Source organism: Cladophialophora immunda, assembly GCF_000835495.1.
Source record: "Cladophialophora immunda strain CBS 83496 unplaced genomic scaffold supercont1.4, whole genome shotgun sequence".
NCBI classification, from domain to species: Eukaryota; Fungi; Ascomycota; class Eurotiomycetes; order Chaetothyriales; family Herpotrichiellaceae; genus Cladophialophora; species Cladophialophora immunda.
Window position 1 is genome coordinate 2620894 of NW_015622544.1, and position 26444 is coordinate 2647337.

Below are 26444 nucleotides of genomic sequence, written 5' to 3' on the forward strand. Positions count from 1 at the left end.
CTCGGCCGGCACGGAAAGACCACTGTCCAGATCATGCTTGAGGACGATGGGTGCCAGGAGAGGGTTTCCAATGATGAACCGGATAGCACGCAGATGACGAGGCTTGCCTGTCCCTGGATCGGTGACATTGGCCGTGGGGATGTCGAACCAGCGTAGCCACAGGCCGTGGTTGATCTCGGTAAAGTACATGAACCCATGAGGCCCGATGCCGGGGCGGATGAAGCGTTCAAACTCTTCGGCATTGGTGGCCGTTTCACTGGGGTTGTCCTGGAACTTGAACCATCTGGGGTCTCTCTGGAGCGACGCTCGGACGCGCGCCTCAGCGGTCGCGAAATCGGTCTGCGAGTGGTAGGTGACCCGTGCCATTGCGACAGGGTCGACGGTGGTGGTAACACCCATGATGGTCGACGAGCACCCTCAATGCTGGGTTTAGAACTACTATTCTTTAGCTCTGCCCTAGACCCCAGCTACGGCGAGCTGAGATAGGAGATTGGGGAAGAGAGTAGTCCAGGGTTAAGTAACAGAGCCACTCACTCAAAGAAATATCCTGCACTTCATCTAAAGAATGATTTGTCTTGAGGACGGCACAATCACTAATATATCCGTGACAGAGTATTCCCAGACATAGAGACGGCCTCGGCATGAATTTGTGGTCGCCATCGTTCAGTAAACAAGTAGTATCAGGCGGAGAAACTCCATTCTAGGTAAGCTGGTCTTTCTGGCGGGTTAGAACAGAAGGATACCGTAATCGGGTTGTATCGTTGACACTAAAAGGCAGCATTCATAGTGCTCTCACAGAAGCGGGTCTCGTCATTGGCCATATTACTGTTCTCTCGAGCTGCATAGCATGGAAAATCAAACGAAATTGATAGCGGAAGCCTGGAACTCGTACTTGCAGCATCCATGAGAACGGGTAGCCCTGGCATTCATCACCAAATGGCCCGTTAGTCCCACCACGTATGTCTCACACGAAATATGCACTCCAGGAGGGATCGCTACACCTTGACAGAGACTTGATTATGTAGATGCTGGCAAGTTCTGCCGTTCCCCTACTCTGTAGGAGAGTGACTTCTTTTAAGCCCTCGCACACGGTTGTGGAATTTTCTGGTATTTTCAAGCTGAAAGAATATGTAGAAGCTATATTTTGCTTATTCTCATACCAGCAGCCAGGGTTTGATATTCGTGTTCCAGGGAACGCTCCGTATATCTCTCAGGGATTGCAGATCCATTCGCTTAATTGGCGTTGGCAACAGCTTGGGCATACCATCCAGCGAGGTTGACGATTTGTTCCTCATAACCCTTAAACTTGAGTCCAAGAGTTTTTTCAGTCTTACTTGCATCGAAGGGGACGTGAACAGAAGGAAGCGTGCCACCGAGCGGGAACACGCCCGCTTCGACCTCTTGAGGGAAGTGTCGCTTAACGATGTCGATGGCGTCGTCCCAGTTGATGGGGTTGCTTGACGTATAGTTCACACCAAAGTTCTGGTTCTCGGTAATCTTAGGGTCTAGGGCGGCGACGTGGACGAATGCGACATCGTCGATGTGGCACACGAACGATGGCGTTGGAGTGTCACTCTTGTTCCCGACAAGCGGGCCCAATGCGAGCGCGTTCGAACCAGAGACGATGGCCTTAGGGGTAGTGGCGAGTTCATTTCGGCCAATGACGAAGGATGGCATGATGTTGATGATGCTGAATTTTGGCTTGTTGTCACGGATAAAGTCGTAGGTTCGATAAAGAGTCAGCTTCTTGCTGGCACTGTATGCGGAAAAGGTGTCGGGATATGGTCCCTTGGGATCTGCCTCGACGTGCTCGACGACAAACGGCTTACCCGGCTCGGAAGGGAAGACTGCAGCGACGGACGAGGTAAGAACGACCTTCTTAATCGAAGGCTCTTTGAGTGCTGAATGGAGGATGCTCAAAGTTCCATTGATAGCAGGTCGAATGATGTTCTTCTCGTCATCGTCCGAAGGAACGGGTAGAGGGGACGCAGTGTGGATAACGTAGTCGACCCCTTTGACGGCCTCGTCAAAGGCACCTTCTTTCTGAATATCTGGGACAGTGGTGAATGTGAGCTGGCCCAGATACGGCTGCGTCGGTTTGGCGTTCTTGACCGTGGCAGCTTTTGACTCCGATCGCACAGCAGCGCGCACTTTGTAGCCTTTCTTCAATGCCTCGATAAGGTTTGCATACCCCACGTGGCCGGTAGACCCAGTGAGTAGAACCAATGCTGCAGACATTCTAAAGAGGCTCAGAAATTGATGAATGAGATGGCCTGAGGGTGTAGAGCACTTAGCAATAGTTTGTTATATGCGTGATGGACCGTGTCTCCAAGATTATATGGCAACAGCCCAAGACAAGAATTGTTCTGTCTTTATCTACTCTCCATCGCCGCGTAACTCGACACCAGCGGGCTCATGCTGATTCACAATGCACTCATTTCCTGACAAATCTGGCACGACAGGCTCGCTGAGTGTGTTGTTGTGTACTTTCCCGGCCTGGTTTCACCGCCCTGGGATAATTAATCATTGACGGCCATGGGACAGACTGTTTGAGACATATGCCGATACTATGACCCGGAAGCTGCTCGCCAGCCTCTGTAAGTCCGACAGGGGTTTCAAGTCTTAGGACGGGACGACCATCTCTAACCCCCGTTCGAGAGTTTCTCTTCATTTACCGCTGAGGTCGGCGATTCCCAAAAATGCTGCGAGTGGCCATTTTCATAAACTCCAGGAACGTTATGTTTACAACTCATTGCCCTCCAGAGCTCATACATAAAAAGGTCTTATATTCTCTTTATGACTCGTATCGTGTCGAGTCTCAAGTTTTGACAGCCAGTAATGTTCAATTTCGACCTTTCCACAATAAGCACTCCCCCAGAAAATAGCTCGAAGCGTACAGCCGACCACCGGCAGTCCACTATGAAGAACCCACAATGTCCCCAGGCAAAAACAAGGGTGTCTTGTTACAGAAGTTTGAAGCGTCCTCGAACACCGCCTTAGCCTCCTCACTAGCTAGAGCTTGACGAAGCCCGTCGAGAGAGTCCCACGTTAGAAGTGCCGCAACAATGTAGGGGCGACTCCCATCGGGGCTGTCGGCTAGCTCAACCACCTTCCAGTCCCGGAGGCCGTATTTGCCCCACTGTTTCGAAACCAGTGGCATGTGAGTGTTGGCGTAGTAAGGTAAGTTGAAAGAGACGTCCGAAGTGGCAGGGAAGAGAACCAAGGCGCTGGCTGGCATGTTGGAGTGAAAATTGAAAGAACTTTTCGGTGAAAAGTTCTGTGATGTAACTCGAGAAGATGCGATACGCAATGGGAGCTGAAGATTAGACGGATAGGTCCTTCAATTGCGAGTTACAGGAATACATAAAAAGGAGATTACAAGACCGTTTTTATATACCAACGAAGGACGTAAGATATCTCCTCGACGAGACGCGAACGCGTGCTGATCATCTCATCTCTATCACTAATAAAGAGTTGAGTTTCGTGTTTTCTTTGTATTCCTGGTGGCAGACTTGTCGCCCCAAGGTATTCAAATCGTACGGCCCTCATGCATAAGCTTGATATTATAGTGAGGAGAGAGGAGCTCAGATCTGACGATTAGTCTGTCGGTATTTCTCTCGTAGGTGGATCAGGCTCACTAGGCTGACTGCTTGAGAGCAGGAAACTCAAGACCCCTGAAAAGTTCGCAATGCGCAAATGTACATCTAAAACGTGTGCAGGTAGACGGGAGTGATTTGAGATGACACGACGTTGGGACGTATGTTTCTATCGCTTACGGCAGGTGCCCAAAGGGGCGCTTCAATGCTCAGACACCATAGGTGGACCAACCCTTGCTTTAACCCAACTGGTCCGCCTCCATCGCCTAAACAAGAATAGATGGCGCGTTTATTGCCAAAATAGGGAGCGCGCGATAGCCCGCCTCGGCGAATGACCGGGTTACGCATCTCATTAATCTGCTGTCGTTTAGCCTGAGGGATTGTTCTCGCTTTAGTTGATGGACCCAGTATGAAGAATTCTCATGTGGTCCTCAATATCGGCGTCTTCAAGGTCTGTTTAGTAACCGTGTAAACGACGACGAAGCTGCAACTAATGCGGTGGCCACATGGCGGAACCCAAACGGGGTGACTTCGAAAACGAGACCTGACAAGTACCGCCATGGATATTTCAAGGTCAAGAAAACCGACAGGCAAAATCACAGCCAGCAGAAGCCGGTTGCCAAACTGTCGTAATTGTGTCTATTTGAGCTGTGTGATGACTTTGTATTTGAGCAAGAGCAGACAAGGGAGGAGAAATAAAACGTAGCGAGAGCAGGCTGGACCTCGACGTTCTATGCTGCGGATGTTTCCCGATCCACGCAATCCCTAAATTGAACGTTATTTCAATGAATCAGAGCATCTACCTTGCCAACAAAGTTCATTTCCTACGGAGCCTGACCCAGAATGTCCCTCCTCGAGAACAATCAGATAGTCACAATCAATCATAAGTGTCCACTTTACTAACTGAGCCATTCTCTTGGAAACCCATCCTACAAATACCAAGACAGAACCATCAGTTGGCTCAATGAGTGGGGAGGAAGCAGGATTGACAATCCGCGGGCGGATTCGTGTCCGTTGTCTGCCTGGCGGCCTTTGACATGGCAGACCTCAGTTCAATCAATTCCCGAAACTGTTTGCCTTCCACTGGCAGGAACTGACGTAAATGTTGCCTGTCCGGTCTACCAAGCTTTCCCCATCAGAAGAAGCTGATAGTACCGCTGCAGGTTAGTCGAAGTCGCGATTTTTCAACGTGTACCGACGTCCCGGAAGGGCTGAAATGATCTCCTCGGCTCGTTTGAGACACCAGCTCCTGGGATGCTTGAAAGTACGTCAGGAATGCGGCTCGTTATGACCTCTCCGTCTCCCGGCTTCCCCTTTCGCTCGGGCTTGGGAGAGCGCTTGTCCTATTCCGTTGCCTCGAAAACGCGAAAACCTCATTAACCACTCACGCAGTGTCACTGTTACTTGTGTTCCAACGCCTTTCCATTCCATGCAAAGTTTCCCCGGCAAGTACACACACCGCTTTTCGACGGATTCCTCCAACGACTTTCGCTGAGACTCCACGAGTACTAAGCCTGTGAGACAGCCAGCGGTAACCTGGAAATTGAAGCTTGGAAATTGTGTTTCAGTGAAGAGTCAAGGATGAAAGATCAACTTGTCGGTTGGTAAGCATAAATCTAGACACTTTCACTTAATCGTGATCTCCTCGCCAAGTTGACCGGCACCTCTTCAGGCGATAATAGGAGCACTCGTCCGCAAGCGTGATCAGTCATTCTCCTTTGGTCAACGCTGGCTCGATCCTGGCACCTATACTGACGAACCAGTCGCGCTGAACGATGTTAGGAGTTTCGAAACAGCAACGCTTTTCCGCGACGACGTCGTTGAGAAGGCCTTCGCTGGACTAGCATGTAGCCGAATGGTCTCCTGCACGCTGCTAACAGGCGGCAGGGCAGTCCTCTCTTGAGAGCCTTAGGTTCCCAAAAGGCTGCACGAGAGGCCCTCCGGCCAGCTTTCCGCGCCGGGAAACAAAATCAAGCTGGATCTAAACTGCCCTTCCCCCCGACAACTGAATTTGAAGGCGTTGGAGGAAGAAAGTGAACGACTTTGCGAGGATCGACATCGTCCTGAACCATAGCAGTGCCAGGCTAGGAAGATGACATCAAATTCGATGACGCTGCCCACTCTCGAGGGCCAAGTTTCAATCGAGAAGGCGCTGGAGTTGTCCAAGGATCGAGCCGAAGCGGTACCTATACACACGCCAGATTAAGGACGATGGGAATGTACTTCTTAAACCAGGATTATACTCCTCTTCAACGCCATTTGAACGTCTTGGCTATAGAGATGGAATCACGCGCGCTGACGAAGAGGTTCAAACCTCACCTCTGCATCCCCGTAACGTGACCACGAGAAGGACTGCGGTCCTCCGAACAATCTCACCAATAGAAGCTGCGAATCATGGTGCGTCCATTATCTGCAACGATGACCCCGGAAACGTCACCCCTAACACATAAAAGCTTTTCCGAATGGTCGTCGGAAAAAAATTGCCTATTCTGGGCACCTGAAGCCATGTCGGAATTCGAATGCCTGAAAAGGATCTCGATCACTCGGTCGGGGGAGGCCTCGGGAAAGACAATCCGAGGATGACGCTGGCGTTTTCGCCATGAAATGTCCCCCCAGGCTTTGTCCACCCTCACCGCGAACGCGTCACGCAAGCCGTCTCGACCGCTCCATGCACCTCTCCGTGGGCAGGCAGCTGCAGTGCAACATTGAGCCGGGGCAGATCGGGACACAGCGTCTGAAGCACATCGAAATTCGGCATGCGCTGTCGTGAAACCTCACAGGAAGTGCTGCGAAAGGCCACAAGAAGTGCTGGCGAATGTGTGCGTTGAAGTGGTGCAACGTCGCGTGAAGCCAGTGCACGGCCGATGCATGGGCCTACATATGCTGTGTAACCAAGACTTACCCGCTTGGTGGTGCAGCGTCGACGCCAGCTACCAGCCGTGGCGTGCCAAAACGTTGAATCAGGTTTATGAATTAGCGGAAGAAATTCCCGTGCCTTCAATTCTCCAGATCATCGCCTGATAGACGTGGGGATGAGGTCACGTCTTTATATAATCTGCAACGGTGTTCGTATAAGACAAGGTTCGAGGGCTTGTCATTAGGTGTCACCGATGCAGGGTCCTCCAACTGCATGCATGGTCCTTTCCGTTAGTGCAGACTCAGCTCTCGAAGTTCAATCTTTAGCAATGATTCCTTCATGCCGATCGGACCCGCCTCCGTCTCCCAGAGAGTCGGTGAAATGTGGCTAATGCGCCTTCTTGCGGTCACGGTCGTTTAGAACTGCTGCAGGCAAGTCAGAAGGGTTGGCTGAGGCTCGAAATCGGAGAATGAAGAATTCGCGACTTAGATACAATCTAGAATGGACTCGTTTGTGAGACCAGGAATTCGTGACCCAAAACTCCGTTTGAGAGGCTGGAGTTCAGTTCTAGCAGTGTGAACCTCTCTATGTCCAAAATGCATTGGCTGGGTCTATCCCCACCGATGCCGAAGTAATTTGTTTCCGTCTGTATGAAATATGGCAGCAGTCGAAACCTCCAGGCAACGCTCAAGTGACTGTGTCTATCGCGGTATTCCGCGTAAGACAAAACTGATGAAAATCCACAAGGCTCGGGGATGTCTCGCTGTGTGTCGCACTCCAGACGGCAGGGGGAAATGGTTCTCGCTCGTAATCAAGTCAAAAGAAATGGAATAAATGTCGAAAAGTCTACCACTTAATGACCTTCTTTGGGAAAAACTCATCGATGAGTTCCAAGTAATAAGGCTAAAACGAAACGTCAGAATTCAAGGTAGCAAGATATATGGGTTCGACATACCTTCAACTTCTCAACACTGGGCCGTTCATCACTCTTGCTGTAGAGATCGTAAGGATTGAATTTCTTGACAGCCTTGAGCATCTCGTGGTCCTTCTCGTTCATGAATTCTCTGTAAGCGCCTTGTTGATGCCATGGGTAGAAGCTGTGATAGCGGATCATTGCCAACGCCTCGTCGGGAAGCGTTGATTGATCCTTGACGACATGGTAGAGATACTCGTCGTGGCCCCAAGAAAGCATGACATTGTCAAGACCGCAGCCGGGTGAGTAGATGCCTTCTTTGGTGCTGTAGGTCGGATTCTCGAAATCTGGGTTGCCGCTGAATGACTTGGTACCGTAAATGATGCGGTCATCAAAAGCACAGCCGACAGGGAAGGTATCGCCAACAACGTCCCATTGACCTTCAGCATCGAAGAAGAACAAGAGCTTGCCCAGGTCGTGAATCAAACCAGTGAGTTGCATCCAGCGAGGCCGCCCATCACGGCGCATGGCTTCGGCAGATTGAAGGAGATGTTCGATCTGTCCAAGTTCGGTGTCGGGATCAGACTCGTCGATGAGGGTGTTGAGACGCTCCATGGCTTCCCAGATGGACATCTCGGCGCGGGTCTTGGAGTGGAAATTGTGTCGAGCCTTGAGGTTGTACGCCACTGTCTGCTTGGTGTGTTGTTCGAGGTAAAAGTTCTTGACCCGGTCACAGGCAGTTTCATATTGGCGGAACTGGGTCTTGTCCTTTTCGGCGTCAAATTTAGAGCCTTCGTCCTCCTCTGCGTGATGCTGTTGGTTTTTGAGAGCTTGGTCCGCTACGATGTCGGCGTGTTCAATCTCGTCACAAAGGGCCTCAAAAGCGAGACCGTCTCGGTCATTGCGGAAGGAGGGAGGGTGAGAAGCCTGGTCGAGAAGAACGGCAGACATTTTGAATTATAGCACGAGTCGCCGTGTATGGAAGTAGGGTCAGAGCTCGGTCTTTGTTGGAAGAGATCGTATATGGGCAAGATGAGAAGTTGTAAACCACAGAGGTGCTGGCTTGCCGGCTTATATAGTCGGAAGGTGGCGTCTTGGGTGACAATTTGTGTTGTTACTCAAACAACAGACGAAAACTGGGTGATCGTAGAGTGAAAACCAGCATTCTGAAGCAAGATTAGAGGTTAATATACACTGTCATATTCAATCAGGACTCCATTTAGTGATGGGCAGCGTGGAGTGAATTTTCACGGAGACACCTGGGTTGTCCTCCAATAATCCCGCAAACAATTCACACATTGAGACAAAAATTGAGCGAACCCTGACCCCACACGAAAGGCATGACACAGATGTCTGGTCGCGATAAGTCCAGAGCGAGGCGACGTGGTGGCCCTGCTGAGAGCTGAAAGTTACCGCATCTGGACGCTGGAGTTGAAGTGGCCGGACGCTGATGGGGCTTGGAGGAGGCGCTAGCCTGCTCATCGACAGCGGGCCGAAGCACTTGATTCCTTTGATCATGAGAGTGATGGAGATGCCTGCGTGATGAGCTTCCCGGGTGGATGGTATCCTTGCCAGGTTGGTTTATGATTTACGAACCAGTGCCATCGTCTTTTCGCCATAGTGACTCGGCCTTTGAACGCTCACGCCTCGTGCCTGGTTGCCTCCCTCCAGTCGGGGCAGGCAAAGGGGAACTTGGTAAAGTCGGTGAGAGAAAATAGGAAGTCAAGAAAAATGATATATCACAAAGTCAAAATATGTCGACAAGCAGTGTTACACAGCATGAGAGGGATTGCAGGTGGCCAGGGGTGTCGACAACCCCGGGGATGGAGAGTCGACAGTAGTGGCTCATGCTGTGTTACAGACCACGACCCCTCGAGTGCATAGGCGGAAACTGGGGTCATTTCGAAAACACAGGTGACCTGACTGATCACCCACACCTGCTCACATGGAGTCCCAGTGAAACATGCGATTCTTTTTCTCGAAACACAGGCCTCAGGGAAAAACGAAGATGAGGAGAAGTTCGAGAAGGAATCTCGAACCCTTTGAATCAGGCAGGTGGGTCCGGGCGGAGTTTCCTTGTTGAATCTCAGGAGGAAAGGCCGCGAGGCTGAAGGAAGGCGGCGGTGGGGAAAGGAGGGACGAAGATGGTATCCACCCCGGGCCATCGGCTATTAACTATCTACCAGTATCCGTCGCTCGTCATATCAAATGCTACCTAGAAGTGTCCTGTCCAGCACTCCGCGCGCATGACTCGCATAAGGTTGAATGGCATGTTGGCCACCCAGGACCGGCTTACCACGAACGTCAGATAGGCAATCTAATGCGACCCATATCGTTGTTTCCTACCAGTTTCACGTGCGCCGGAAAATGGACGCTCCATTTGGACGTCCCTAAGCAGCTCGGGGTTCGGCCGGGCATTAGCCCGAGACTGCGGGGTAGCAGATCGTCCCAGATCGGAAATATTTCGCCGGCCACATAATTTTCCCCTCCGCCTGCCCCCCAATACACGACATTGCGACCCAAAACACATTGCTGTCGATGCAATAAATTCGCCTATGCGAGTTGTTCAAAGACAACGATAGCATATCCCACAGCATCTCACCTGATACGATGGTTGACGTACCACTCAAGCTCAACACTGGAGCCACCATTCCCGCCTTGGGTCTGGGTATGTTTTGTCCACCTTGCCCTCCAATATCCCGCGTAAGGCACTGGCTAACACACGTGTAGGCACATGGCAGAGCCCAGAAGGTCAGGTCCGCGCGGCTGTCGCATATGCGATCAAGTCAGGCTACCGCCACATCGATTGCGCCTACGTCTACGGAAACGAGAAAGAAGTGGGCGAGGGGATCAAGGAGGGTCTCGCGGCCACGGGCATTCCCAGAAGTGACCTGTTCATCACGACCAAGCTGTGGTGCACATATCATACGAGGGTGGAGCAGAACCTGGACATTAGCCTGAAGCTGCTGGGTCTCGACTACGTCGACCTCTACCTCATACACTGGCCCATCGCCATGAACCCCAACGGCAACGACGAGAAATTCCCCAAACTGCCCGATGGGTCAAGGGACCTGATCCGAGACCGTTCCCACGTCGACACGTACAAGGATATGGAGAAGTTGCTCAAGACCGGAAAGACAAAGGCGATTGGCGTTGCCAACTACTCAAAGCGATTTCTCGAGGAGCTGCTTCCCCACGTTGAGGTGGTTCCGGCCACGAACCAAATCGAGAACCACCCACTACTGCCCCAGCAAGAGATTGTGGATTACTGCAAAGAGAAAGGCATCCTCATCACCGCCTACAGCCCTCTCGGTAGCACGGGGAGTCCCTTGATGAAAGACCCACACGTGGTCAAGCTGGCCGAGGAGAAAGGAGTCACACCAGGCTGCATCCTCCTGAGTTACCACATCGCCAGAGGCAGTTCTGTGCTTGCCAAGTCGGTCACACCTTCTCGCATCGACGAGAACAAGAAAATCGTCTCACTGTCCGAGAGCGAGCTTGCCTCTTTGGCCGAGATCTCCAAGAACGGCGTCACCCGTTTTGTCTATCCCGCGTTCGGCGTCGACTTTGGCTTCCCCGACAAATCTTAAGAGCTCTGGTGAGCGAGACGGGTTCTGCCGTTCATATAGACTTCCAAATCTTCTCATGGTTGGTCACATAGCGAGCGAGCGAGCATTTCGGATTCGAGACTGGAAAAGGTACACGGGTGCTATGGCTAGAGCGTCTTCTGGGGCTTGTAGACGAAGGCATGGACTCGGCGACGGGATTGGTGATCTTCCAGGCCGACTTCGATAAACCCATTTTCCATAGTCCAAAACAAAATAACTAGACACACGCACTGTCTCCCATGAATTCAATACAAAGACGTCGCCATGTTCAACGTTCTGCGGTGTATGTCGATTCCCACCACCGAAAACCCACGCTTCTCCGAGCGGAGAACATTTCCCCTTTCCACTCCCCCAGGGCCCCAAACACTGTCCATCATTCTTCGGAAATCTCACACCGAGTATGGAAAGGTGTATAGTGAAGCTGCGTTTCAGCAAGAGGGCAAGTTCGATCGACCCGGTTTGCCCAGGCTGGGCGGCTACGCTGTATAAAACGGAAGCCCAACCGACTCGTATGCTGCCGACATTCTAGCTTTTGCCTGCCCTGTCTGTCTGTCTGTCTGAAACCCTGCGTCACAGCGAAACACCTGCCAGACAGATACGGCCGGCCAGTAGGAGAAAGATCAACAATGTCTGACACCTCCTCATCCTTTCATGCAGAGACTCCCCCATCCCCACCGGGCGCGGGTCTCGTCAATAATAAACCTGAGTAACCACACCGTATCCGCTGTGCTCATCAACAAGCTGCAGGTGTCACTGGTCCCGCGGGCGTTATTTGTGCCTGCTTCTCAGGAGATATTTAAAGCCCTCCAATTCCCCAGGAAGATCCTCATCCCATCGAGCTCAAGGTCGGACAAAGTGGGCAAATTCTGTGCTATTCAACAAGTTACCATCACTCCACCCCATAACAAGCACCGGAGAACGGAAACGCGCAGTTTGCAGGTCCTCGTTCAGGATACTCTGGGAGTAGAAATCTCGACACAGAACCAATTGGCGAGAATACAAGCCTGTACCGGCAGCTATGGGGTCGTACGTGGAAAACACTGGCAAGATGCTCAACATCGCAGTGGCAGGCTTGGGACGGATGGTGAGTTTCTGAGTTCCTTGTCCAACCTTCGCCTGGCGGAAGAGCCATATTTTTACAATATACGCATTTGTCTATGTTTATCCACACTCTCTCGGTCGCTTCCGCCAATTTCGAGACATTATAACCCCCAGTCGACATGCTAACCATGTTCCGCTCCAACAGGGCAAACGCCACGTCGCAACCCTCCTCGGTCGCATCCCTCGTGCCCGAGTGGTCGCAGTCTGCAGTGCCGCTCCCCACGAGACTGAATGGGCACGCGGGAACCAGGACTACGTCGATTTCGGCATCAAAGTCTACGACAGCTACGAGGACATGTTGAACCACCAAGGCTTGCAAGCGGTGTGGATCTCGACCAGCACCGACGTGCACGCCAGCCAGACGATCAAGGCCGTGGAGAAGGGTCTGCACGTCCTATGCGAGAAGCCATTGAGCACGGATCTAAACGAAGTACGTCTCCGCTCGGCCCATTGACCCCAGTCTCCCCTCGAGCCCTACTGACTCCTCCTTTGACCCAGTACAGGTCTCGGCCGCGATCGCCGCCGCCAAATCGCGCCCCGACCTGAAAGTGATGGCCGGGTTCTCGCGGCGCTTCGACGCGTCGTACCGCGACGCCTACCAAAAGGTCAAATCTAACGCCATCGGCGAGGCGTACCTGGTCCGCAGCAACACGTGCGACCTGCTGGACGAGACGGGCTTCTTCGTCGCCTACGCGAAGCGCAACGGCGGCATCTTCGTCGACTGCACGATCCACGACATCGACCTGGCGCTCTGGTTCATGGACAACCCGGCGCCGAAGTCCTGCTTCGCCGTGGGCACGCTGAAGCACCACCCGGAGCTGGCCGAGAGCCAGGACGTGGACAACGGGGTCGGCGTGGTCGAGTTCCACGGCGGCAAGATCGCCTACTTCCACGCCTCGCGCACCCAGTCCCACGGCCACGACGTCTGCACCGAGGTCAGCGGCACCCAGGGCAAGGTCATGGTCAACGTCATCCCCAGGGCCAACAACGTGGTCGTCGCGGACAAGACGGGCATGAGGCACGAGGTCCAGCCCGAGTACTGGCAGCGGTTTGAGGAGGCGTTTGCCACCGAGGCCCAGGAGTTTGTCGCCTCCGTGCTCGAGGGCAAGGAGGTGCCCGTGCCATTGGAGACCGGGTTCATGGTCATGAAGATCGGGCGCGCGTTGCAGGAGAGCCTGCTGACGGGCAAGGTCGTGAGGTTCGATGAGCAGGGCAAGAGGATCGAGGAGTAAATGGGCCTCAGAGAGGCATTGACGAGTGAGAGGGCGTGGGATGTAGAGTCGAGACGCCAGCGGTCCGCCTCGGCGTAACCATGTGGAAGTTTCGCGCCTTCCTACAAGACAAGGATGGGTTGGCGGGCGGTACAAGAGAAGGGAAACGCTGGAGGTGGTCACGGTGTATAGATCAGCGTTCTCTGTGTTCTCACCGTGATTACAGGCGGCGCAATGGGGAGGGGAAAGGGGTGGGAGAGGGAAGTTGATTTGCATGAATCATGCTTAATGCTCATTGGCTATCTCTTGTGTGGTTCCTGACTAATTATGGCTTGGCGCCAAGCTCCTATCGACCTTCGACTGTGAATCTTGACACAGCACACACAGTTCACTTCACCCTCACTTCACAGAGGGGACTCTCACACGCTCGGCACACACGACAAACGACGTATCCAAGATATCCTCACACTAGTTCTTGGCAGTCTTCTTGCTGGCCTTCTTGTTGCCGACAGGGTTCGCAGCTGCGTTCGCAGCCGAACGCGCAGCAGGGGTCCGGACATACACCTCCTCCACGTAGTTGGGGTCGTTGCTGCGCATCCCCGCCTTCATGCGGCGACGGGCGTTGATCTGCTTGCGGTCCGTCCCCTGGTACTCAGTGTCCTGCCCCCTAGCAATCCACCAAGACTCCGGATGCGGCTCGAAGGTGGCTTTGATGTGTTTGAACTCGGGCTTGTTCATCATGCTCCGTGAGAATCCGTGGACATTTTCGACGTGAAGGAAGTAGCCCGTGGTGTTCTGGAAGGCGTGGAAGCAGTTCAGGTTGCGGCCGGGACACATGTAGGGATCGGTGCAGTCGAGCAGAGAGGGCATACGGCGAGTCCATTTCGGAGCGTTGGGGTCTTGGTTGGTTTGCTGCAAGACACCTCGGTCGCGGGTGCGTTCGCCGTTATGTCTGATGAATGGGCCCATTGCGCTGACCATGGCAGGCTGGCTCACGTCGATGCGCGGACCATAGCCCTTGCCATTCTTGTTTTTCTTCTGTGGATTTTCAGGCTCCTTGTTGGCGTTGCCAGACCCAGTGTCAGTGTCGTTGTTCGCATCATCCGCCTTGCGTTTTCTAGTATTTGGTTTCTCGGCTTTGTCCTCGTCATCCTTCACGGCAACACCAGCAGGAATAGCATGGACGGCGAGCTCGCTAGTCGCAGGAGGATCGACACCACCGACATTGACAGCGCAGGGCATGTTGGTAGGAGTGTGGAGGCCAGAGGAAAGATGACCGTGAGTGTCCTTGCTCATCTTGCTATTGACTTGAGCAGCTGCAGCGTCGCAGGGCATTACGTCGATGAACTTGTACTCTGGCGTTTTTCGACGACGAGTGACGGACTTAGTTTGTGCGGAGAGAGAGCTGTTTTGAACAGGTTCAGTAACTGTATCGCTGGCGCCAAGGTTGGGAAGGTCGACTGCTGCACCCCTGACGAATTCGCGCGTCAAGGCATCGAGGTCTGGCAGTTCCCCTTCGAGCCCTTCCACCGCGTATGGGTTAAAGCGAATCGGAATGCTGGACGCTTCTCCATTTGACGCTGGCTCGAACTCTTCAACCACGTATGGGTTAAAGCGAATTGGATTATAGGGCGGCACCTTGTAGGGCGGCCCATTCGACGCCGACTTAAGCCCTTCCACCGCGTATGGGTTAAAGCGAATTGGAGTGCTGGACGCCACATTTGAAGCCGACTCGAAACCAGGCGGGAAAACAGATGGATCTGGAGCAGCAGATGGTCAGTTTGTCGTCGCACATCGGCAAGGTATGTACTTGCCGTTCTGCCAGACTTTCGCATTGACTGTTCCTGGGTGCATGTCCTTGGGGGCATCGAATTGAGAACCAACACCGTTCAAGGCCATGTCATCGGTGACGCCTGTCCCCACAGGATGGCTGGCTGCCTCCAAGTCGAAGAAAGAGTCAAGTCCAGGAGGTGGGTAATTGGTGCCAGTGGCAGCAAGACCTTGAGTCGTGGTGTCAGTGGCAGCAAACCCGCCGGTGTTGTTGTCAAGAGGAGCCATGTCGTTCATGAAATTGCCAGTGGAAGCAAAACCATGGGTGTTGTTGTCAAGAGGAGCAAGATTGTTTATGAAATTGCCAGTGGGAAAAAACTCATGGCTGATGTTGTCAGTGGCAGCAAAACCAGGAGTGTTGTTGCCAAGAGGAGCAAGGCCATTCATGAAATTGTCAGTGACAGCAAAACCGGGAGTGTTATTGACTGCGTCGCCTTCGAGCAATCCGGTGAAGGAGAAGTCTGGTAGGGCAGTGCCATTCTGAAGACGCGTCAACGACAATGTTCAGGGAACTGATGGGCTTTCATCGCTTACCAGTTCAGCTTCGAGAAGCACACGCAAAAAGGCAAACTCCTCATCGACAGCGTCACCTTGAGCGAAGGCGGTGCTGGTCGGGGCTTCACTGCTCACTGGCGCTGCCCCAGCGATGCTGACGCCACGCGGGTCCATGGACTGATTCTCATTCGCCGGCGCCGGCAGAAGAGGTCTCGGCGCGCCCATATTCGGAAGGTAGGAGATCCAGCCTTGTGCGAGCGTGGACAGGCGCTTGACGGATGGTGTTGATGATTACAACAAGCGGCGCGACAAAGGAAAGATGATGTTACAAGAAAATCTCGACAATGTGGGAGAGGTGTTGATGAAAGGTAAGGTGAGGGAGTGTGAAAAGTTTCAGTCGAGACTTTTGATCGAGCGAACTGCCCTGCCCTGCCCTGTGAGTGAAATACGGCGCTAGCGAGGAACGCGGTCTGGTATAAAGATCCGGCGGTGCAAATGGACCAGGAGCACCCTCCAGTGGCCCATATTGCAGCTTGCACAGTGCTCTACAATTGTCAGGACATTCCATTTCGTCGTCGTGGTGTACTTTGAGCTTGTACACTGTCGCCTCTCGGACCACTCTCCATGACTTCTCGCTCGCAGCGGAGAAGAACAAAAGCCTCTCGTTGGGAAGCTCAATCATGGCCTGAACTGATCTGGGGACGCTCGTGGTGAACGGGAGGGAGAAAGAGAAAGGTAAGGACAAAGGCTACGAGCCTCTACTTGTATACCATGAAATGCCCAGACTTTGCCCAGCCATGAGCATTGACGTCACTTCACAGCCTTTCACGTTTCCCACGACCACAGAGAGCCAGGCCAGCGATATGAGATCGTGATCAGAAGTTCCTACAAGCCACTACTATCGCGTAGCTGGATCTCCAACGCAAGAGGACGGACTACGAACAAGAGAGACCTTTCTTTATGGTTTCCATTTGACCGGGACTACTTGGAAGAGAGGGATTCACGCAGATTCTACAAGAGGCATGACAACGGGCGAGAGAAATCCAGTATGGCAATGGAATGGCTTGGGAAAATATCTTCAGGAACAACTCGGGGATTAGAGGAAACCAGACAAGCCCAAAAAAGATAAAAGAAATCACAGGAAACAACAAGTTCCGCAAGAAGTGCCGCGTCGATTGTTGCGCTTGGGTATTTGAATTGATATGTCATTCGGTCATTTTAGCAAAGATCCTCCCTCAGAAAGGCACTTTCCAAACAGTGCTCGTTGATTTGGAGGCAGTAGCGTTCAAAAGTTGCCATTTACAAAAACGCGCAGTCCTGCACGGTTTGGACTTGACCTATGTCATCCCGGTTTGCTGCGTCCCTGAATCAACATGCTCGTCCGTTTCAGGAAGATCCTTGAAGTCTTGGTCTGACATCTGGCTCAAGAAAGCGTCAAATTCTGCTCCCGCCATCTCTGCCGTGTAGTCCTCGACGAGTTCGTCAACAATCTGATCCGATGCCAGTGTCGGTCCGTCGACATCATCTGCAGTTGCCGTCGTGCTGGGCTTGTCCGCCGTCAACGCCGCGACCATTTCGGTGACGTCCTTGTACCCCGTTGACTGGAGAACCTGGGGGATAAGACGTTTGATCTCTGCGACCGCAACGGGATCTGGGATGGGGGACAGCGAGGCCGGATCAAGCGTTACCAACGAGCCGTAAGAGTGAGGAAGCGGTGCATCGAGAGTGCGAGCCAGCGGTGTGGGCGTCCGATGGAATTGAACGGGGAACGACAACATAAGTTGACCCGCTAATGGAGACTGGGTTCTCAACAGCCCGGCCGTGGGGTGATGTAGAGGCATGGGCATCTTTATGCTGAAAGGTGATTCATGATCCTGTAGTAGAGGACTGGATTGTGTCGCAGTAGGTGATGGATCTTCGGGTGTCGTCTGCTCGCTGAAAGTTGAGAAGCATCTCTTTCGTCCCCGTGGAGATCCGTCCATTTTTAAACAGTTCCCTAGGGTTTCCTGCTATCCCTTATTCCGGGAGAGTGAATTCCACGTTTTGCTGTGCTGGTAGAGACGAGGTGGAGAAGTTTGTCGTTGGGCGATCCGGTTGGGTGGTATGCAAGGGGGTTGAGTAAGTCTGATTTGAGACAACGTAAGGGAGGGCTGGAACCTCACCCGCCCAATGTGTCAATGTGATCAAAGGGATGGCCTCCTGATTCATTCGAGGGGTGAGAAGGACGCTTCGTTTTCACAGTGTAGAATAAGTCCAGTGGTGAAGGTGACATGGAGGATTTTCCAACCTGGAAGGTGCGCTGGTTTTCTAACACGCAGGCTGCGCAGGCAGATCAATCGCGAACATGTACATGCAGAGCACGTTCTTTCTAGTTGTGAAACTCCACTTGAGACAAATAGAGATTGACAAAGCCACATAACCACTGTGGTCGGTGGACTTGTTTGCTTGGGCTAATGTTTGCATACATCAATCAAAGGAGTGTGTTGAAGTTATCAAGCTCCTACAATGTTTGTGCCTTGTAGCCGCCTGTGGGGGCAGTCCTGGTCCGTGTCCACCGTTAAAGCGAGTGTGTATAACACAGTATTCCATCTCAGTTGTACGTCATATTACTCGTATGCTGATAGACCACCGCAGTGCAGTCGTGTCTCTCGACACATCAGCAAATCTGCCGTCAAATCTTCCGGTGGCTGGAAGGTAGGGTCACTTTTTACTGTCAATGTCGGCCAACAGCTTCTCGTACTCACTCCAATCCCACATGATGCGCTTGCACCCGGTGTCGAGAAGGTGGTTGGCCATTTCGTGCTTCTGGCCTCTTGTGTGTGTGGAACCAACATATCCCAAGCATGGTATTTTTCCATTCACAGCTGCCAGAGCCCCGGACCCGCTATCTTCGGTAGTCAAGCATTCTTTTGCACCGGCCCCAAGCTGCTGAAGGGCGTGAAGGTAGACGGCAGGGTTTGGCTTGCTGGTTGGAAATGGCAATGAGTCGGTAGCCGAAAAGATGTTGTCCGGGTGGAAGAATCTGTCGTGGCCTGCTTTCACAAGGCAAGCTTTAATGCGTCGAATGGACGAGGAGGAGACGACAGCCAGCTTGTATTTGCCTTGTTGACGAAGCTTCTGGAGCGCCTCGATCGATCCAGGGCAGGGCTCAGCTTTCGCCTCGATCTGTTCAACCACACGATCCTCCTCGAGCTTGACGTAGGCCCGTAGTTCATCGTGGTCCAGAGTGAAGCCGAGTTGTTGCTGCAGGATAGCCATGATGTTGCGGAAGTTGAGGCCAACGAACTGAGAGATCAGGTCTTCGGATGAATAGCGAACGTCAATGCCTTTCTTCTCCAGGATCTCGTTGACTATCCCACTACAAACGTCAAAAGCAATGTCTTCAGAGAGCACCAGGGTGTTGTCACAATCGAAAAGAAGGTATTTGATCTGTACGCGTCGTGTCAATCTAAGTCACACCAGATTGTGACAAAGATCCGGTGAGAAACCAACGGATCTGGACTCACAGCCATGATTTTCTCTCAGAAAGCAACTGATGATATGCTTCCTGTCGAGCTGCTCGGGCGCCTGCTTGAGAGGAAAGGTGGGAATGAAGGACGGGAGAGAGCGACGGGTGGGGAACGCGCTTGCATAAAGAGTGACCGAAAGAACAAGATGCAGGTAGTTGATTGCATAGGCAGGTTGGCAATGCAAATAGGACCGCAGGCAGTGAATGGGACCCAGGTGCCCACAAAGTCACGGGACTAAGGCAGTCGGCCGATCTGCCCTTTGTGAAGGAAATACTTCAATTAGTGCGCTAGCGTGCGGATCGGAATATTGTATTGCCGGTGACGGGGTCGGCGGTGATGTCTCTGGAAGCAACTGCATGCCAGAATAATATCAAAGGGGGGAGCCATACCACCAAAAACTGACAAGGCTGGACAAGGCTGAGCAAGGCTGAGGAATCAACTCGGAATTGTAACTCCTGGCACACACTTGGCCAAGCGAGAACGGCTGGCAAATCACCCTGTATGCAAAGACGCAAGTGGTTGTCATGAATGGACCATAGATTTGTTTCGATGTTCCAAGACTTTCGCCCAGGAGCGTTGGCCAAATTCAGGTGGGAGAAGGAAAACTTCCCAACCTAACTCATGAGACCCACTGTTGATACCAAACCGTTGAATCAAGGATAAGGCAAAACATCCTGGGATTTGCCAACATCCTGAGGCAGTGGAGTCTTCTCGGTAAACGGGGCCTCGGTATCGACCAGCTCGTCCACCGTCACAAGCCCTATACCCTCCGGCTGCATTTCTTGTCGGTGTGTTCTCCACTCACGAAATATGTTCCACCACCATTGATGTGTTTCTCCGTCTCTACCAAGGTGGCCTGCAACACCATCGAGGCTGACTTGCCGCTCCCAGGGCTTGTCGACAATATAATGAAGCACCACGAGATTGTCATCGGACCATATCCGAGGGTGCCAATACCTCATGGTCTTTAAAGCATTGTATTTCCAGGACAGAGGATGCCACTTGCCACAGAAAAATTCGGCGAGGAAGTCCTGATCCGGGAACTGATAGTTCTTTAGCTGGTCGCTGGCATCAAAGAAACGAAGCATTCTGCTCCACAGCTGCTCGGAGGGATCGAAGAGAAACATCCCGCTGTTTAAGAGGTGGTAGGTGGGCCGACATTTTGAGGTAATCTCTGGGGCCACTTCGTCAGGTTGGTTCAACGGTGTATACGCACAATTGCCCTTGTTCCATTCGGATGGAGCCCATGGATCACGATCCAGATTACACACACAGGCGTGATTGGCACCGATCCAGTCACGAGCTGGCAGTTTGAATTCGAAGATGTCGTCGGAATTCTGGAAGACAGCCATATCGGCATCCAGAAAGACGGCTCTCGTGAAACCTAGCTTGTAGATCTCGAAGGCCCGGAGTTTGGTAAATGTGTCTTTGAAGCGTTCAGCAACACTGCCAGTATTCTCCTGATCCTTCCTAGGCAGCAAAAGGGGAACTCGTTCAAGTTGTATCCTGCCATAGTTCTCGGCTTCTTCTTGGAGGGCAGCGAGAGCCTTGTCTCCCAACGAGTCAGTGTATTGCACCAGCAGAGGATAATTCGATTTGTGTTTGTCAAGAGTATGAGCTAGGACAATGACACCGGGAAGATATGTTGGTTTTGTCACCAAGGTCACCCAGCATCGTTTTTCAGGAGCCGACGTTAAGGATCCCATATTGCCAGGAACTCCCAAACAAATGGTGTTCTGGGAGATTGAAGCACAATGTAGGACCTTGGACAGGCTAGATGCCTAGTTAATCCCTCAAACTTTTTGAATGCCATCTCAGCCTCGTGCTCACTGGCTGATGCCACAGGCCCTTTCAAAGTCATGTCGTCATTGACCATTGAAAGCCTCTTCGCAAGACCAGGTAACAATAGCTGCACCTATAAGCACCAGAGCACGGGTTTCTGGATACTCGTACATTGGACAGGCAGGAAGCACACGAACTGGTGTTGGATGTAATGCTTTATAAGGAGGTCCACGCATTACAATGCAATCTCGCCTGGCAAAGGGAGAGAAGCTCGTGAGATTGGCAGACATGGCGCCTGAGCTCGAATCAGAATACCCGAAGCAAGGGAAGGAATGTGATTGGCGGAAACTTGACTCTGGGCTGGTTTCTCCGCCGACCGATTCGGCATCGCCTTTGTTGACATTGGAATCCACCAACGGGAAGGTTAGCCGAAGACAGACCCCTCGCCTAACCCGGAAAGCAGCCTTTCAGCTGCAATCCTCAGCTGTCACGGAGTGAAGAAGAATCCCTCCTGTTCGTTCTCTGTCTCATGATTATGTTAGGCTGACAATTGAACTTCAGCTCATCTTCCCTTCTCTTCAACCGACCATTCTATCGACTCTTGGGAATATCTTGGATACCAACTCTTTCTCGTCCATCACAGCCTGGCCGTTGCGGAAGCCTCGTGCCCTTCTCCACTTCCTCCCGAAGCAAAATCAGAAGGAAAAGCTACGTATCTGAGCCGACTTGCGTCTGACATGCAGCCATGGTATTGCTGGAGAAGCAATGGGTGAATGTGCAAGAGAAGACCTTTACAAAATGGTACGCATGAGGACCCCAACCGTTCCGTGAATGCGGACTGATGCCATTAGGCTCAATAACAAGATCGTCTCGCGCGAAGTCGCCGTCAAAAGCCTTGTGACCGATCTATCCGACGGTATCATTCTTATCCACCTGCTAGAAGTCCTGAGTAATGAGTCCCTCGGTCGATATGCCTCAAACCCGAGACTGCGGGTACAGAGGTTTGAAAATGTCAACAAATCACTGGAATTCATCAAGAGCCGCGGTATCCAGATGACTAACATCGGCGCCGAAGACGTCGTTGATGGCAACAGAAAAATTATCCTGGGTCTAATATGGACGCTCATTCTGCGGTTTACCATCTCTGACATCAACGAAGAGGGCTTGACGGCCAAAGAAGGCCTCCTCCTCTGGTGCCAGCGAAAGACTGCATGTTATGAAGGGGTCGAAGTGCGGGACTTCTCTTCTTCGTGGAATGATGGGCTTGCTTTCTGTGCCTTACTCGACATCCATCGCCCCGACCTCATCGATTTCGACACATTGGATAAGTCGGATCACAAGGGGAACATGAAACTAGCATTTGATATCGCTTCAAAAGAGATCGGTATTCCCGACCTGCTCGACGTGGAGGATGTTGCGGACGTCCCTAAGCCCGACGAGCGATCACTCATGACATACATTGCCTACTGGTTCCACGCATTTAGTGCAATGGAACGGGTGGAGAACGCGGGCAGGAGGGTCGAGAAGTTTGTGAGCAATATGCAGGGCGCTTGGGAGATGGAGTCGGCGTATGAGAAGAGAATGCGTGCTCTTCTGCAACAGATTAGGCACCAACGACAGATCTGGCGTGATTCCAGGTTCGAGGGAACATATTCGGATGCCAAAGCCCAAGCCAATGAACTTGCCAGCTACAAACGGAACCAGAAAAGAAGATGGGTCGCAGAAAAGTCCGATCTCTCAGCCCTGCTCGGCAACATCAAGACGAAATTGTCCACGTACCGCCTGCGTCCATACCAACCTCCCGCAGACCTACGACTGGAAGTGCTTGACCATGAATGGGCGGCGTTGAGCACCGACGAGCATGCGAGGAGCAAACTGATCAATGAAACCATCCGAGACATCAAGAACGCTCTGAGAAGGAGCTTTGCGGACAAGGCCAACGACTTTGCATTGACTCTGAACACGCTTTCTTTGGCTATCTCGGGGTTGGAGGGTGATGTCGAAGATCAACTGGACCACGCCCAACGTTTGTCGGCGAACCTAGGACCGCTCGAACAGTATCTGGAAGGAATAGCTATCCTTGATGAGAAGTGCCAGGAGGCCAACATTGATGAAAACGACTATACAACTTACACCTACGATGAGTTGTTGTACGAGCTGAGCCTAGTAAGGACGAGTGTGCAGAAAAAGCTGACCTTCCTCGAAAACCAAATGGTCGCGCGCAACATGACGAACCTAACGCCAATTCAGCTCGAGGAGTTCGAGTCCGTATTTCGACATTTTGACCGAGACGGCACAAACACCCTGACCGAGTTGGAGTTCAGCGCCGCATTGGCCAGCCTTGGACTGGTGTATGACGAACAAGAGATGCACGAGAAGTTCCTGGAGGTGTGTCACACCGGGATCGACCCGTCCATGTCGCCGATCTCTCGGCGGCAGAGGGAGTCTCGTGGCGTGGGCTTCGAGCAATTCATCCGCTTCATGGTCGCCGTGACCGAAGACCAGAACAGCGCCGAACAGGTGTTCCAATCCTTCCGCGAAGTGGCAGACGGGAAACCTTATGTCACGGAAATGGATCTCAGGCATTCGTTGATTCCAGATGACCTCATCGAAGATCTGTTGCAAAGTATGCCCGAACATACAGGGCCCGACATGGAAGCAGATCGAGACGTGCCCAAATACGATTATATAACTTTCATGCAGGGCATGATCGGGGATGGACATCACGATGCCGGACAGAGTGATGATGGTCGAGACAACCGATCAAACGGTGTTACGACTCCCACAACCCCCAGGCGGTAGACATCACTCCTTTGCTCTGCTTTCTGACTTTCAGATATCGTTCTTTTCTGGATTGTCTCAATGGTGTTGGAGGTGTTTGGATAGAATTCAGCCTGAGCGATCCATGACCATTCAACTATTATGAGCCGGAAAAGGGGGGTTGCGGTAGCCCAGGGAAAGCAGCTGGGACTGAAGATAACCGTTGTCGAACACACACATAATTTAATCCCCTACAATTTTCCATGATCATCGCATGCTGTACTCCGTAATAATATGTGCCCCAGGAATTGAGGGGGCCGAGGCTGCAGAAGTCTGGGGTGCGCGCCAATGGCAGAGCGGCGAAGTTTATCCGCATGCGGCCTCGGCATCATCGACGTGACTTCGGTTGCATGTCTCCCACTTCTCCTCCCAGCCCGGGAACTGTGCCTGTTGTCGAGTCAGTGCACGGCGGGCTTCTAGCAGAGCTGCCTTGTCCGCCAAGATGCGTACGTTACAACAGTCTGCAAATATATCTGGGGAGAGCTCCAGGAATAGCCAGATCTCGCGCATGCACCCGCCCTGAAAGTCGGACAGTCTGGGACCAGCCATTTCCTCACAATGCCGCCTCGCAAGACGATCTATCTGCCCTCCAGGGACTATGAGCTCCCCGAAATCGATATTTTGACCCTGATATACGGTGAGTCCTTGTTGTCTTGGTTTCGCGTACGCCCTCAACACTCTTCTAAGTCGCGGATACTGTCTAGAATCTCCCGAATCGTGGACCACCGAGTCGACCATTCTCCATGCCGAAGCCGCTCTGCCCTCAAACTGCGTCACCAAGGCACAAGCAAGGACCTACACCAAGCGCCTCGCCCATGTCTTCCGCCACCAGTTTGGCATCGGCGCAAGTGGTCCAGGCAAGGACGTTGTGGTGTGCATCTCCTCCGGCCAGATTCTGCTCTCAAATGTCTTTTATGGAGTAATTGCGGCCGGAGGGGTATTTAGCGCAGCAAGCTCATCATTTACAGCCCTGGAGTTGGCGCGACAGGTCAAGCAGGGGAAGAGTGATTTGATTGTTTGCAGCCCCGACTGTGTGGAGGTCGCCATACGGGCGGCGAAGGAGTGCAATGTCCCGCTAGACAGGGTTTTGGTGCTGGAGTCGATGAGTGGAAAGAGAGTATTACAGGACGTGGAGCGGAAGGGCAGAAATCTGATCCAGGACGGCTGGAAGAAAGAGGAGGAGCTCGAATGGGAAAGAATTACGGACAAGAAAGTCTTGGAGGAGAGGGTGGTCTGTCTACTGTACAGCAGTGGGACGACGGGCGTACCGAAAGGTAAGGTGTCGTCTGCATCTCTGGGCCTGACGTGGTCACATAGAGGGCTTTTGCTGACCTCTGCTACCTTTGCAACTCTCAGGAGTCAACATCTCGCACACCAACCTTGTCTCCGAAGGTCTCATCCCCCAATACATGATCCGAGAATACTTCGCTCGCCAACGCCGGCTCAACCCTTCCTTCAGCTTTGAATATCGAACCTTGGCTCACCTGCCCGCCGCGCACATCGCCGGCTGCCAGGGCTACTACGTCAACCCATCAATCGCTGGCGGCCCCGTCTACTGGATGCCGAAATTCGACTTCCCCAAATTTCTCGAGTACAACAAGAAGTTCCGGATCACCCATTTCTTCACCGTGCCGCCGATATATCTGCTCATCGCGAAGAGTCCGCTGGTGACGGATCAGTTCAAGACTCTGGTGCACGCGGTCGGCGGCGCCGCGCCAATGGGCGCGGAGCTGCAGGCCATGGCAGAGAAGAAGCTGGGCTGCCAGATCAGCCAGACGTGGGGGCTGAGCGAAACGACCGGCTCCGTGACGGGCATGCCGTGGGACCAAGACGACAAGACAGGCTCGGTCAGTCCGCTGCTGCCGAACGTGAGGATGCGGATCGTGGACGATGAGGAAAATGACATGGAGGAAGGGCTGGAGGGAGAGTTCATCATGCAAGGGCCCATGGTCACCAAGGGGTATTGGGACAACGAGACCGCGACGAGAGACAGCTTCACGAGCGACGGCATGTGGTTCAAGACGGGGGACATTGGCCTGTGCAGGAACGGGATGTTTTACGTGGTGGATCGGAAGAAGGTATGTTCAATCCCCTCTGCTCTTCCTGGATCTGCGTTCCCACAAGTCCACGAAGTCGAATGTACTGACCGCCATAACAGGAACTCATCAAATACAAGGGCCTGCAGATCGCGCCTGCGGAACTCGAGGCCCTCCTGCTCTCGCACCCACTGATCCAGGACGCCGCGGTCATCGGCATCCCCGAGCCCGCGGGTTTCGGGAACGAGATCCCGCGCGCCTACGTGGTCGCGGACAAGGCCCGGGTATCGGAGCAGGAGATCAAGGATTTCGTGAGGCGGAACCTGGCGCAGCACAAGCAGCTCCGCGGCGGCGTGGTCTATCTGGACGCGATCCCGAAGAGTCCCAGCGGGAAGATCCTCCGCAAAGATTTGAGGGAGATGGCTAAGCGGGAGAGGGCCGGTGAGCAGGCGAAGATTTGATAGGGGTGGGGGAGTGATTTCGTAGATGATCTGCAGTGGAATGGGATGGGATGGGCATAGAACTGGTTCCAGGGAGCCAGGGATAGAGCAAAGGGGCAATATAGAGTAGAAGGAGAGTAGATCTCTGCTAGAACTTGGAAAGGTGGTGGTTCAAATGGCAAAGGCACATGCTAATGAGGTTCACAGAGAAGTGGATCTCGAAAGAACTCTTACGTTCGGAGTCTC

General features: G+C 52.8%; 7 protein-coding genes across 7 annotated transcripts; 4 read left to right on the forward strand and 3 right to left on the reverse strand.

Moving 5' to 3' along the window:
• Positions 1-1233: 1233 nt before the first annotated feature.
• On the reverse strand, positions 1234-3238 carry PV07_07295 (uncharacterized protein; the record flags this gene model as incomplete). Its single annotated transcript, XM_016394363.1, has 2 exons — positions 1234-2273; positions 2968-3238. The coding sequence occupies 2 exons, from the start codon at positions 3236-3238 to the stop codon at positions 1234-1236; spliced, it is 1311 nt and encodes a 436-aa protein (XP_016247782.1).
• Positions 3239-6920: 3682 nt separating this feature from the next.
• Positions 6921-8724, reverse strand: PV07_07296 (uncharacterized protein). The gene is made up of 2 exons (XM_016394364.1): positions 7409-8724; positions 6921-7356 (listed from the first exon to the last, which is right to left on the reverse strand). The coding sequence occupies exons 1-2, from the start codon at positions 8315-8317 to the stop codon at positions 7300-7302; spliced, it is 966 nt and encodes a 321-aa protein (XP_016247783.1). The 5' UTR covers positions 8318-8724; the 3' UTR covers positions 6921-7299.
• Positions 8725-9867: 1143 nt separating this feature from the next.
• Positions 9868-11241, forward strand: PV07_07297 (uncharacterized protein). The gene is made up of 2 exons (XM_016394365.1): positions 9868-10034; positions 10097-11241. The coding sequence occupies exons 1-2, from the start codon at positions 9977-9979 to the stop codon at positions 10954-10956; spliced, it is 918 nt and encodes a 305-aa protein (XP_016247784.1). The 5' UTR covers positions 9868-9976; the 3' UTR covers positions 10957-11241.
• Positions 11242-11684: 443 nt separating this feature from the next.
• On the forward strand, positions 11685-13518 carry PV07_07298 (uncharacterized protein). The gene is made up of 3 exons (XM_016394366.1): positions 11685-12058; positions 12221-12505; positions 12579-13518. Exons 1-3 carry the CDS (start codon positions 11993-11995, stop codon positions 13305-13307), a joined length of 1080 nt encoding a protein of 359 aa, XP_016247785.1. The 5' UTR covers positions 11685-11992; the 3' UTR covers positions 13308-13518.
• A 3430-nt stretch (positions 13519-16948) lies between these two features.
• Positions 16949-17593, reverse strand: PV07_07299 (uncharacterized protein; the record flags this gene model as incomplete). Its single annotated transcript, XM_016394367.1, has 1 exon — positions 16949-17593. The coding sequence occupies one exon, from the start codon at positions 17591-17593 to the stop codon at positions 16949-16951; it is 645 nt and encodes a 214-aa protein (XP_016247786.1).
• A 3807-nt stretch (positions 17594-21400) lies between these two features.
• On the forward strand, positions 21401-23925 carry PV07_07300 (uncharacterized protein). Its single transcript, XM_016394368.1, has 2 exons — positions 21401-21703; positions 21754-23925. The coding sequence occupies exons 1-2, from the start codon at positions 21648-21650 to the stop codon at positions 23702-23704; spliced, it is 2007 nt and encodes a 668-aa protein (XP_016247787.1). The 5' UTR covers positions 21401-21647; the 3' UTR covers positions 23705-23925.
• A 167-nt stretch (positions 23926-24092) lies between these two features.
• Positions 24093-26431, forward strand: PV07_07301 (uncharacterized protein). Its single transcript, XM_016394369.1, has 4 exons — positions 24093-24359; positions 24427-24996; positions 25079-25800; positions 25881-26431. The coding sequence occupies exons 1-4, from the start codon at positions 24281-24283 to the stop codon at positions 26217-26219; spliced, it is 1710 nt and encodes a 569-aa protein (XP_016247788.1). The 5' UTR covers positions 24093-24280; the 3' UTR covers positions 26220-26431.
• Positions 26432-26444: the final 13 nt, after the last annotated feature.

Bases quoted from the DNA above. Each gene is read 5' to 3' on its own strand.
- PV07_07296 (XM_016394364.1), bottom strand. From the start codon at position 8,317: ATGTCTGCCGTTCTTCTCGACCAGGCTTCTCACCCTCCCTCCTTCCGC. The intron at 7,357-7,408 runs GTATGTCGAACC...GTTTCGTTTTAG, and splicing joins CCAGTGTTGAGAAGTTGAAG to CCTTATTACTTGGAACTCAT.
- PV07_07297 (XM_016394365.1), top strand. From the start codon at position 9,977: ATGGTTGACGTACCACTCAAGCTCAACACTGGAGCCACCATTCCCGCC. The intron at 10,035-10,096 runs GTATGTTTTGTC...ACACACGTGTAG, and splicing joins CATTCCCGCCTTGGGTCTGG to GCACATGGCAGAGCCCAGAA.
- PV07_07298 (XM_016394366.1), top strand. From the start codon at position 11,993: ATGGGGTCGTACGTGGAAAACACTGGCAAGATGCTCAACATCGCAGTG. The intron at 12,059-12,220 runs GTGAGTTTCTGA...CCGCTCCAACAG, and splicing joins TGGCAGGCTTGGGACGGATG to GGCAAACGCCACGTCGCAAC. The intron at 12,506-12,578 runs GTACGTCTCCGC...GACCCAGTACAG, and splicing joins TGAGCACGGATCTAAACGAA to GTCTCGGCCGCGATCGCCGC.
- PV07_07300 (XM_016394368.1), top strand. From the start codon at position 21,648: ATGGTATTGCTGGAGAAGCAATGGGTGAATGTGCAAGAGAAGACCTTT. The intron at 21,704-21,753 runs GTACGCATGAGG...TGATGCCATTAG, and splicing joins GAGAAGACCTTTACAAAATG to GCTCAATAACAAGATCGTCT.
- PV07_07301 (XM_016394369.1), top strand. From the start codon at position 24,281: ATGCCGCCTCGCAAGACGATCTATCTGCCCTCCAGGGACTATGAGCTC. The intron at 24,360-24,426 runs GTGAGTCCTTGT...GATACTGTCTAG, and splicing joins TATTTTGACCCTGATATACG to AATCTCCCGAATCGTGGACC. The intron at 24,997-25,078 runs GTAAGGTGTCGT...TGCAACTCTCAG, and splicing joins GACGACGGGCGTACCGAAAG to GAGTCAACATCTCGCACACC.